This window comes from Chlorocebus sabaeus, chromosome 7 (assembly GCF_047675955.1).
Source record: "Chlorocebus sabaeus isolate Y175 chromosome 7, mChlSab1.0.hap1, whole genome shotgun sequence".
Taxonomy (NCBI): domain Eukaryota; kingdom Metazoa; phylum Chordata; class Mammalia; order Primates; family Cercopithecidae; genus Chlorocebus; species Chlorocebus sabaeus.
Genome location: NC_132910.1, coordinates 69948353 through 69961151, shown reverse-complemented (window position 1 = coordinate 69961151; position 12799 = coordinate 69948353). Strand labels below are relative to the sequence as shown.

Below are 12799 nucleotides of genomic sequence, written 5' to 3'. Positions count from 1 at the left end.
TCTTGCATCATCATCCTGGGATTTCTACCATCTACTTTACATTATGGGATTTACCTGGTCCTGAAAGACTGTACTGTAGGCTAAATAAGAAAGTATTTCATTGTAACACATCATTTTAATAGTTTTCTTAAAGCGTCATGATACACAGACCTATCTTTAAATGTTGGCTCTCTTTCATTTACAAATTTTATGACTTTTGGCTTGTCCTCTCTCAGCTTCAGTTTTCTAATCTATAAAATAGAATAGTACCTGCCCAAGGACACAAAGGTTATTATGAGGGTTAAATTAAATGAATACAGTGCTTAGCTCATAGAAATAACTTATATTTTATTTTCTGATTCTCTTAAAATGTTCCTACTCAAGCCATTTTCTGTGGGTTTTTGGGGTTTTTCTTAGGCAGCAGACTGTCCTGGGAAGCTGTTCATCTTCCATTCTTCCTTGCCAACTGCTGAAGCACCAGGGAAGCTCAAAAACAGAGATGACAAAAAACTGGTTAATACAGACAAAGAGAAGGTACTTTGTAAACAGTTACTCTTTAAGTATGCATATGTCAGTTATGAAGAGGAGTTAAAGAGGCAATGTGTTCTTCATGTAAGAAAAAAGGGGAGAAACTAAATCTCATAAATTAAGTCCAGGGCATTGTATATTACAGGAATACTTTGGATTACAAACAACTTAAAATATTTTATATTCCTAGAAAAACCAATGTCTGAAATATGTAAATTAAAATAATGCCCCAGGCCGGGCACAGTGGCTCATGCCTGTAATCCCAGCACTTTGGGAGGCCAAGGCGAGTGGATTATGAGGTCAGGAGTTCGAGACAATCCTGGCCAACATGGTGAAATCCCGTCTCTACTAAAAATACAAAAATTAGCCTGGCATGGTGGCAAGTGCCTGTAATCCCAGCTACTTGGGAGGCTGAGGCTGGAGAATTCCTTGAACCCGTGAAGTGGAGGTTGCAGTGAGCCAAGATCATGCCACTGCACTCCTAGCCTGGGTGACAGAGTGAGACTCCATCTAAAAAAATAAAGGGTCCCAAACTTTTTCATGGATAATCAGCGTAAGAGAGACTGAATGATGAGACTATTATAGAAATGGAGGAAGTGGGGGAAACAGCAGATTGAAGATAAAGGGTGGAAGAATAATCTAGACTGTACCATCTGACAATACCCTTTGGAGGCAGAGGCCTGAGGCATGAAGCATAGGTGTGGGGATCTCAAAATATGCCTTCACCTAAAACCTCTGACAGTGTAGGGGAACGTCTGTGGGAAGGATAAGGCTATGGATCTAGGGACCCAGCTAGTGCTTACACGACAACACACAAGTTGCCTCATGTAAGTCTGTAAAGTAAGGGCTGCAGTATCAGCTCCATTAGGATTGATGGAGTATCAAATAAAATTGAACACACAATTATTTCACACAGCATGGACCTGGCACAGACTGGGTGCTCAGCAGGTGGCCACTGCACTGATGATGAGCACAGTGTGTTTCTTCAGCCCAGTTCACTTAATGGGAAAATGTCTATTTCTCCATTTTGAAAATTCAATAAGAATTCAATAGAAATTTAAAATTTAAAACAAAAACATTTTGTAATTTTTATGTTTTTTTTTTTTTTTTTTTGCATCTTTTTTCCAGATACTTTTCCAGCCCCAAACAAATGTCTATGACTCATTGGCCAAGGACTGCGTGGCTCACGGCTGCTCTGTGACACTCTTCCTCTTTCCTAGTCAGTATGTGGATGTGGCCTCGCTAGGGCTGGTTCCTCAGCTCACTGGAGGAACCCTTTATAAATATAACAATTTCCAGGTAAATGCCAGCAATTTGTTCACCTTGGTCTTGTACTCCCATTTTAATTTTAGTTGTTTAGATTATGGATTTAAAAAGCTGTGTTCCCTGGTAGATGACACATATAAATTCAAGAGCTGATGGAAAACAAGGTATACTGTTGGTCCTTCTTGTCAGGAGAGTTCTGTGTCTTGGCTTCAACCAACCTCGGATCAAAAACACTGAGAACAAAATATTGCATTATACGGCATATGTACAGACTTTTTTCTTGTCATTATCCCCTGTAGTATAACAATTATTTACATAACATTCGTATTGTATTGGGTATTATAAGTAATGTAAGCTGAGCGCAGTGGCCCAATGCCTGTAATCCCAGTGCTTTGAGAGGTTGAGGTGGGAAGATCACGTGAGGCCAGGAGTTCAAAATCAGCTTGGGCTATATATATAGCAAGACCCTGTCTCTACAAAAACTTTAAAAATAACTAATCTAGAGGTGATTTAAGAGATATGTAAAATGTGTGTAGGTTATATGCAAATATGCCATTTTATGTCAGGGACTTAAGCATCTGGTAGATTTTGGTATCTGTGGGAGGTTCTGGAACCAGTCCCCCACAGATAACGAGAGACGACTGTGCATGTGTGTGTGTGTGTATGAACCATATATATTTATGGTTCAGCAATTCCATACTTCCTAAGTGTTTGGTGATAGAATGAGCTCATTCATCCTCAGAGTTAAATATCAATACGAGCTTTCATAATGGGGAAAATATATTTTATGGAAAATATACTTAAGATAATATTTTAAAAAGTGACTGCATATTTGTTTTAAATTATTGGGATTTTAGGGATCAATTCATTACACTTCTCTTTTCCAAGCCTGAATTGAGAGAGATTCAAGAGACAATCAAAATGTCAGCACTGTAATGGACCTGAGTCTGCAGGCAGGTGGGCGTGCTGATTCCCCCCTGAATTTGACAAACTTACACACCCAGGCACACAGTGGGCACAATTTGAGTTTCTCCTGTGGATCCGTGTGCCTTGAAAACATAGTGTATTGAGGGACAGAAAATATGTGCCTCCTGCAGGCAAACTGCCTTCCTATGAAGAGGACCCAGAGGAGGCTGAGCTGTGCCCACTCTGTTCCTTTTCCCAAACTTATTAATCAGATGAGTCACTCCCCCTCACCTAAGGAGAAGGGGTCGGGGTGTGCCTCTAATGTGTGTGGCTGAGCAGACATGGAGGCATGGACTGGGAAGGTGTGTTCTCCAACATAAATGACAAATATTAGTCATCATCTATTTTTATTAATCATCAATAAAATTATTAATAGAGACCAGTTACATATTTATATTATAAACTAAGGGACTTGATAAGACCAAAGATTGTAAATGAAATGAAATTGGAAAAGCTTTAACAACTCTTTCTAAGACTTCTGGATAAAAGTATGTTTTTTCAGGCACACTCTACAAAATAAACTCTTAATAATCATACAGAATTCTAACCCTTACTCATTCTACCCACATTCTGGGTATTGAGGTACATGAAGCCTATCGTGCTGATCAATTTTAGCTCCTTTTCCAGCTAGGGGGATACATTTCATAGAAACTTTTTCTTTCCACTTTTCCAAAAAGGACTTGATCATCTTCCATTCCTGGCATATGTGAATTGTACTGGGGTTCTTGCTAGGTCATTTGCTATGTACTGGTGTGATCATCTACCTGGTAGTGACTTGGCTTCAAAGAGCAGCCTACCAAGTGATGTGTAGGCAGGGGGTGCTCTGCAGTATAATCATCCAGGCTTATTACTTTTTTTTTTTTCTATTTCTTTACGTTTTTGAGTTACGTGCCAACTCCATGTACTTTCTGATATAACAAGGAATATTTACTTGTACCTCAATGTATTCATAATTATTACTGATTCCTTCAATCTTACTAAAAAAGAAATGTTATAATCCAGCAGAGGAAAAGCCTATAAGATGTAAACAGGCAGTAAAATATTTTAAAATAAAAGAGTGTTAATGTTGCCTATGCTGCTATTCAGTTGTTTGTATTTACTCCAATTGTTGCAAAACTGAATCCTACCATAGCATTTCTTTCTCATCTTCAACAACACAAACTTTAATAGTCTTTTTCATTCAATAACATTATAAGATAAAAATGATGATCAAGAACTGTGCAGGCAGCACCCAGTTGTATGTAAGCAACTACAGGAATTATTATAAAGATTGTGTCTGTAATCTCCATCTTTCCTTTCCTCCTTCATTCCCTTCGTGTTTGGGACTAGGGGGAAAGGATGAGATGCATGTGTCAGTGTCAAATAGTAGTGAGAATTTCCTAAAGAGCTTCACTGACAAGGTCAGATGAGAAGCTTTAGAAGCTCAGCTAATTTGTTTACTCTCTTGGGTGACCTCTGAGCTCAGTACTGTGCACATGTGCATATTATATAAATGTTGCTTAGTTGTGGAATGTGGACAGTTTTCAGAAATATGGTGATTGTAGAGTAGTTAACAGGGCTAGGAGAAAGGGTTTCTACTTTTCCTGACGTAGCTTCACAAAGCTCTGAATGTGGTCAGAGTTTTTAAAAGCCCCAATTGCAAGGCCTTCCCCAGCCTCATTAAACGGGTGTTATACATTGGGTCTTAACCTTGTCTCTAACCCTAAGCCACTGAGTGGATCACTTATGCTCTCTTAATTTTCCCATTTCCAATTAATAATCGATTTTCTCATCCAAATTTTAAAATGAAAGAAAATAATAGATGAGATTGTAGTTTCAAAAGTTAAGAAACAGTCTCCAAAGATGCTATATTTTCTTTAACCAAAGAAGCATAAGATATATACAAAAATATGCCAAATCAGGATTTAAAAAATACCTCAGGATTAAAATGAGAACTGTTATTTTAAGTATTTTACTGCCATCTGGTGGACATTGATCAGACTTTATTTTTTAGATGCACTTGGATAGACAACAATTTTTGAACGACCTCAGAAATGATATTGAAAAGAAAATAGGCTTTGATGCTATTATGAGGGTTCGTACCAGCACAGGTAATTATCATTTATACAATTCTTCAAGTCTCTCTTGTATAATTGTTTCTTTTTCAAATTAATAACAGGCCAACAAAGAAAATAACAGTAAAATAAAGAGAAACAAAATTTCCCTCTTTCCCGTTTTAGGTTTCAGAGCCACTGATTTCTTTGGTGGAATATTGATGAACAACACCACCGATGTAGAAATGGCTGCCATCGATTGTGACAAGGCAGTGACTGTGGAGTTCAAGCACGATGACAAACTCAGTGAAGACACTGGAGCCTTAATCCAGGTGACTGAGAGTTTATTCCCATCTTTTGTTTTTTTGTTTGTTGCCGACAGTGATCAGTGGGGAGACTGAAATACCATCAAATGTGTTAGTCTCTTCATAAAAACTCAGCTGTCTTTCTCCAAAGTCAAAAGTCAGTGGATTAAAGCACTCAGTTGTGAGGATTCTCCGTACTCATTCATATTTGCTACTTACATGAAGTGACAATTATGTGTCATTGCATGCAAGTCCAGCAAACTTGTGGTAAGTATCACAGGCATTAGCAAACTGACTTCCAACAGGATTCATTTCTGTTAGCCTTCAGCACCTATTTACGTCTACCATATGTATATTAATTTGCTAGAGCTTCTATAGAGTGAGCAGCTTAAACAACAGAGATTTATTTTCTCACAGTTCTGGAGGCTGGAATTCCAAGATCAAGGTTTCTGAGGGCCTAGAGGGAAGGATCTGTTCCAGGCCCCTGTCCTTGGTTTGTAGATGGTTTTCTTCTCCCTGTGTCTTCACATCATCTTCCCTCTGTTACATGTCTATATCCAAAGTTTTTCCTCTTTGAGGACACCAGTCATAATGAATTAGGGTGCACTCTAATGAACTTGTTATAATTAATTTGCTACTTTAAAGACCTCATCTCCGAATACTTAGATACTAGGGGGTTAGGACATTTGAGGAGCCATAGTTCAGCCCATAATACCATGTTAAGCACATTGTCATATTATAAGCAAGTGGAATAGGATTTGGCTTTGTTTAAAGTGAAACTAACTAGAAGCCATGGAGACTTTGAATTAAAACAAGAAAAACTATGACCACGAGATATACATGGTCATAGTTTTCAAACATTAGCATCATCTTTAAAGGATGAAGAGAGGCTGGCATTAGGTTGAGGAAGAACTTTTAATTAAAGTATTTTTTAATCACAGATATTTGGGGAAGTGCTTCTATCTATGCATTCTTCAAATGTATATCATCAGCATAAGATCTAAGTCCATTGTGAAAGCTAGTTGTATGTTTTTAAGACAGTGAGCCTTGAGTAGGGCTCTGAACACCTGGAGGTATTGTTTGAGACCTCGATCCCTGGTAATAAAACATGAGCTATGAAAAATGCAGACTAGTTGTAGAAATGTGAATAGATATTTACATGTGAATCACTCAACAATTTAAACCAGTGAAGTGCTACATTGAAATCCAGCAAATGGATGGGTCATTATTCTCCCATACTTCCTGTAGTTCATTCTTTAACAATAATAGAAAAAAAAAAACTGTGGAAAAATAGTTAGAGGTCTTTTATCTATCTGTACACAGTGTTTTGTAAATGCAAATAAGATCAAGCTAGCTTTGGTGGATATGTTAATCAGAAAAACATGTGACTTCAATGTTGCTTCTACAGTGTGCTGTGCTTTACACAACAATCAGTGGTCAAAGAAGACTTCGGATTCACAATCTTGGCTTAAACTGCAGCTCCCAGCTAGCTGATCTTTATAAGAGCTGTGAGACAGATGCTCTTATCAACTTCTTTGCCAAGTCAGGTAACACTGCCAATCCTGAGGTTCAGTAAACCTTGCTTAGTAATTCAGTCAAGATATGTCAGTAGCTGAAAAGCACTGTAGTTTTGCAACCTTTTGATGGGTAAATTCAGAACTAATAAAAGCAAAGGTTGAGAGAGAATAGTCAGCATTCCTAACTCTAAGTTAATAAGTGAGATAACTCAGTTCAGGGCCAGGCTATACAGACTTACTTAAAGTTAACTTGTAGAGTGGCAGTCTGAATTGAAATTTAGGAATATTATGCTTAGACCCTTATTATGGTATGTGATCATGCCGTCTGACACATTGGGTTAATGGATGGAGACCATCTCTAATGTTAGACTCAACTTGCTTATCCGTACCATGATAACTATGAAATAGAATGGGCCCAAGGTGGAATTTTCTTTGGCTTTCCTTGAGAAATTCTACACTAAGGTTTGGAAAACATAGCAATCCAGCCTGTAAGAAGTCAGGACGTCAAAAAATGACTAATTGGCCTTTTTTTTTCTGTGTGTACAATTCTAATATTCTGAAGATAAATCTGGCCAATATAACCTTTTGCTGTAGGTAGACCAGTGTTCTCCATTGGTTAGATCATCATATTTAGTCAAGAGGAGACCATTAGCAAATGACTTGAACAGATTTAAATGCTATTATTCTTGCTGGGTGGTCTGAAGATAATAGCAACTTGTTCTTTTTTATTTGATTATTTGAAGAGATCAGTGTCTGAGCTAAAACTCGTGTCCTTTTCATTGTTTTGTGCACATAGCTTTTAAAGCAGTTCTCCACCAGCCTTTGAAGGTCATCCGGGAAATTCTAGTTAATCAGACTGCCCATATGTTGGCATGTTACCGGAAGAACTGTGCGAGTCCTTCTGCAGCAAGCCAGGTGAGCACCTATTGTACATAGATGTTAAAGTGTTACAAACGACTACTCATTTCTTCAGCACGTAGCTGTTGAAGGCTTATGATGTTGCAGGCACTTCGATGCTGTTATAGTAAGCCGTGTAGCTGAGAAGATTAAGAATGCAATTTGGGGGGCTGTGGTTTTTTTTTTTTATAGCCAACATTTAAAAATTTGAACAGAAAAAATGGATGTACATATTTAGTTGACAGTCACTACGGTATGTATAAACAAAAGAATGTTATATGTAAGAAGTGTCCTAATATAAACAGGATTCTCTTTTGTATCCAGAGATGGGTATTTTGTTATGAAATGTGTATGCTTAAATGTATTTTAGGCATATTGACAAAGTTGACATGAGCTCATGGCAGTAATAACATATTTTATAAACAAATATAATTTATAAATATAAATACTGGAATTCTTTACATTTGAAAGTTACTAATAGGTGTGAAGAGTTTTCAAAGAATTGACTCCATCATTTAGTAATTTGAAATTTTAGAAGATTCTTTGAATAAACCTCATTTAGTCTCTCTCCTATAAAAGGAAAAGCAGAACCTCAAGTCCACATTTATTTTTGCATTTGCTCTCTCATTCACATTCTTCTCTATGTCAATAAAAGTTAGATGGCATTTTTATAGCTGTGTATCAAATATGTGAATATAGACTTTCAACTAAAACAGCAACAGATGGGAAAATTTTCTAGTTAATTCATTGTCAAAAGTGAGTGCTGAGAGGACATCGGAAGCCCCACCTAAAAGTAAATCCTCAGCAGAAAAGAATACAGATAAATTTTGGGCCCAAATGTGCAATCTGGGCAAAGAAGGAAAACAAAACAAACACATTTACCAGATGGACTTTTCATAAAAGTTCCTTTCCATGCTGTCCAAAGTGATTAAATTAGTCATCCATTCTTTTATCTCCTGTGTTGATAATCATATAAGCAACTCCTGAATCTATATGAGTATTCAGTCTTCTTTATTATTCCGAAGATTTGCCATTTTAGTCAACTCAGATATCAGTACTATTTCATAGCATGCTTGTTCAAGTTACACAAAACCCACCAGGTACACCCGGAGCCTAGCCAGAAGGTAGTCCAGTCATGAGCACTGTAAACATTGACCTCATTTTACTGTTTGTCTTAGAGCTACGGAAACATGATTCTGTTTCTGGAGTATCTCACACTTCAGGAGCATTAGTTGAAGCAGTGCAGATACAGTTAGTGTCCTCTCTGGACATTCATTTGTTAACTTTGAAACAACTAGATTCAACAACCTTAAGTTAACAACAAACTTATTGCCTATTTATGGAAGAAAATAAAACCTGTCATTTTATTCTGGTTTAAAAGTTAAAAGCATTGTCTCTACCACTGGATAACCTGTTTGCAAAATTAAATTATTTCTGGAGTAAAAATATTATGATGTTAAATTTTCTCTGAATAAGTTGATAGAGATTATTCCTGTTCTTATAATAAGGTGTTACCAGTAGCACTTTTCAAGTGTGCCTTTCAACCAATGGTATGTTTTAAAAAAATAATGTAACTTAAGTACCTTACGATTAACCATCATGGAGTCTAGAAAATGTGGAGATTCTAAAACAGTATTGTCTGGAAACATAGAATAGTTGGACTTAATGTTCTGTTCAGAAAATCTAACTGTAAACTTGGTACTTTCCTACAGTTCACTTGTGAAAAATAGTATCTATGAAGATGGAGAGATTCCTAAAGGAATTCCAGTATTTTACCATAGCGCCCAAAGTTTCCTTGACCCAAGCAAGACCATCAAGGAGCTATTTGGATTATGTGATATTGGACCTCAGTAGAACTACTTTTACTGATTTGCTGGAGCCAAAACTAGGCTGCAGCAAGAGAAGGCAATTAGGGTACAAAATCTAAGGAAACTGTCACTCTGAGGATCATATGATAGATGCTGGGTTAAGACATATGGCTGGGCATGGTGGCTGATGCCTGTAATCCCAACCCTTTGAGAGGCCAAGGCAGGTGGATCACTTGAGGTCAGGAGTTCAAGATCCGCCTGGGCAACATGGTGAAACCCCGCATCTGCTAAAGCTACAAAAAATTAGCTGGGCATGGTGGCACAGACCTCTAATCCCAGCTACTCAGGAGGCTGTGGCAGGAGAACAGCTTGAACCCAGGAGGTGGACATTGCAGTGAGCCGAGATCATGCCACTCCACTCCAGTCTGGGCAAAAAAAAAAAAAAAAAAAAAAAAAAAAGACATATAACTAGAAACTAGAAACAAGATAAATTAGGCTGGGTGCAGTGGCTTACACCTGTAATCCCAGCACTTTGGGAGGCCAAGACAGGAGGATTGGTGAGGCCAGCATTTGAAGGCCAGCCTGGGCAACATATCAAAACCTCCACCTCTACTAAAAATAAAAACTTATCTAGGTGTAGTGGTACATGCCTATGATCCCAGCCACTCAGGAGGCTGAGGCAAGAGGATCCCTGGAGCCCAGGAGCTCGAGGATGCAGCAAGGTATGATTGTGCCACCATACTCTAGCCTGGATGACAAAGTGAGACCCTGTATCTTTAAAAAACAAACAAACAAAAAGCAAACTTTAAGGCTTATAAGGCTTACATAAGCAATGTAGATTCTTTTTAGTAAATCTAATAGCTCACTGTTCTGAGCTTAAATATATTAATATCATATGGGAGTGCATTGATTTCAAAAGGCAAGTCAAATGACCTTAACTGCAAAATAAGCTTTTCAAAAACAAAAAAAAAACAAACAAAAAAAACCCAAAAAACTTCATTACCACTTCTGTCACTTCAAAACCTAAAGAACTTTGAAAAGAATTTTCCAAATTCAAGCAAGCTTAACTTACATGAATTACTGCTCCCACCTCACTCATACCTTACTCCCAAAGAATAATTTAGTTATTTATGGAGGGGGTTGGAGGGGTAGGGAGGTTTTTTAGTGGTACTCCGTGGCCACATTTTCTTCCTCACCTCAAAAACATTGAATAAGACTGTCTTCTTGTTTTCTTTCATTCTTTAACTCCATTTTTTGTTTGTTTTCATGATTAGATTTTCCTTCTCATTTACCACCTGTTTTTCTTCCCTCTGCCTCCTACAGTCCAACCTCCTCTGATTAGACTTTTTAGTCATGATAGTGTCATTGTGGGCCAACCTCACCCCTTTGTGGTATTTAGGATCACAGATTTCTGAACTCGTTTAATATGACCTCATTAATTAGAAGCAACCAGTGACATTTCAATCTGATATTTTAAAACCAAACAGACATGCTTTATACAGGAATCTAAGAACATTCTTGATCCTTGATCTTTATAACATGTAAAATGCCTAACTAGTAACTAGATCAGAAATAGCATCGGGGCCACATGGCTCTGGAATATGACCATGATCTGGTTCCTACATCTTTTTATCATAGTTTTCCTTGGCTGAGAAAGTAATCCAGTACCAAATGTTGTTAAGTGAAGATATATTATGCTAGAGAAAAAATTAGAAGAAGAGAGTGTTCTACTTTTAAGAATAAACATATATTTAACTGTCCTTGGTTCTTTGAAAGGAGATTAGAAGTCGATAGGGGAAACAAACTGCAAAGTAGAATCATTCTGAAATATGTCTACCTGAGCCAGTTAGAAAGTTCTATCCCACACATTCCTTACTTAGTACATCGTGAGAAGAGACTTATGATATAAATTTAAGTTGCAGAATAAATTCTCACAGAGCCCTCAGGGACATTTTCTTTTCAGTGTGGATTCTGATAACTGTATATCCATTTTAATCATTAAGATAGAAAGCTAAGCCAGGGATGGTGGCTCATGCCTGTAATCCCAGCAGTTTGGGAGGCTGAGGCGGGCGGATTGCTTGAGAGCAGGAGTTTGAGACCAGCCTGGCTAACATGGCGAAACCCCATCTCTACTAAATAAACAAAAGTTAGCCAGGGGTGGTGGTGCATGCCTGTAATCCCAACTACTCAGGAGGCTGAGGCAGGAGAATCACTTGAACTTAGGAGGCGAGGTTGCAGTGAGCCAAGATTGTGCCGCTGCACTTCAGCCTGGGTGACAGAGCGAGACTCCATCTCAAAAAATAAAAATAGAAAAAAAAAGAGAAAGCTAAAAAGAAACCATTTGGTTATAGATCAGATATTTCATTTATCTGTTTGCAAGTTATTATTATCTCGTATGTATTTTTCTTTTGGATATGTCCTTGTTCACTGACTTGTGCTATTAAGTGGAAGGAAGTGACACTCAGATCAAACTTGATTATTAGCTATTCTTACAATATTGATTAAGGAGAAAGTTAAACAATATAGGACATTATCAGGACATTATCTATAATTTCTTAAATCATCAGGTTGTATTCCTAGAATTGCTGCATTGTGTTAGGTTGTAGTATCTCACAAGGGCATATACTTTGGGGCAGTTAGAATGAGGTCATGTGAGCCAAAGTGAGGATGGAGAGAAGGTACAGGTAGATTATGAAGGTGGAATTAAAAGGATTTGTTTATTAATTGAGGGTAAAGAAATACATGAATTAGGGTTCATCTGGAAGTTCTACACTGAATAGGAAACACGGGAGGAAGAACATGTATGTGGAATTGTAGGAGTTTGATTTTGCAGGTTATCATTCGGTAGTGACATATCTAAATGCATATCTAAATGCATGAAGCACTTCCTTTTTTAATCTATAATACTGCAATCTCTTTATTATGTTTTATGTATTTATATGTCTATCCCCAGCGAACTTCAAGCATCTTACAACATGGACTATGCCTTATTCCTTTTTATATCCTTGACGTTTTGCACAGAACCTGTGACACAATGGCATTTAATATTTGTTTGATGAGTTTAAGATGCATGAAAAGCATAAAGGAAGAGATATCCTGTGGGCAGTTAGAAATGCTATTCTTGAAGTGGAAACATAGGTTAGGAAATAACTTTTTAAAAAAATTTATTAAACATATGTATACATCTAAACATACATATATATGGTACATCCTATGTGCTAGGCACTATTGTGCTTTACAGATCATTTAATTCGCATAACTCAATTATCATGAAGTGGATATACTATTCCATATTCAGCTAAAAAAAAAAAAACAAAAAAATCTGAGAAAAAGACAGGGAAAGTAATTTGCCCAGGGTCTCACACCTGCTAAAAGACAGAGCTGGGACTGCATCCTAAGCAGCGAGCAGGTAGTGCTGATAACACCTACACCAGGCTGCTGCAGCACTAGATAAAATAAAAACTGCTGCTCTTTGAATGCCCACTCTCTGCCAGTTACTG

The 12799-nt window shown here is 37.5% G+C and overlaps 1 protein-coding gene across 3 annotated transcripts in view; it reads left to right on the top strand.

Annotated features, from left to right (window-relative positions):
* Window positions 1-12799, top strand: part of SEC24D (SEC24 homolog D, COPII coat complex component) — a 110267-nt gene that overhangs the window by 87369 nt on the left and 10099 nt on the right. For all 3 annotated transcript variants that reach the window (XM_007999656.3, XM_007999654.3, XM_007999657.3), the window contains exons 14-19: window positions 397-513; window positions 1636-1806; window positions 4733-4829; window positions 4959-5104; window positions 6486-6624; window positions 7391-7509. In XM_007999656.3, the coding sequence (XP_007997847.3) occupies window positions 397-513; window positions 1636-1806; window positions 4733-4829; window positions 4959-5104; window positions 6486-6624; window positions 7391-7509 (789 nt within the window). The remainder of the gene's footprint in view (window positions 1-396; window positions 514-1635; window positions 1807-4732; window positions 4830-4958; window positions 5105-6485; window positions 6625-7390; window positions 7510-12799) is intronic.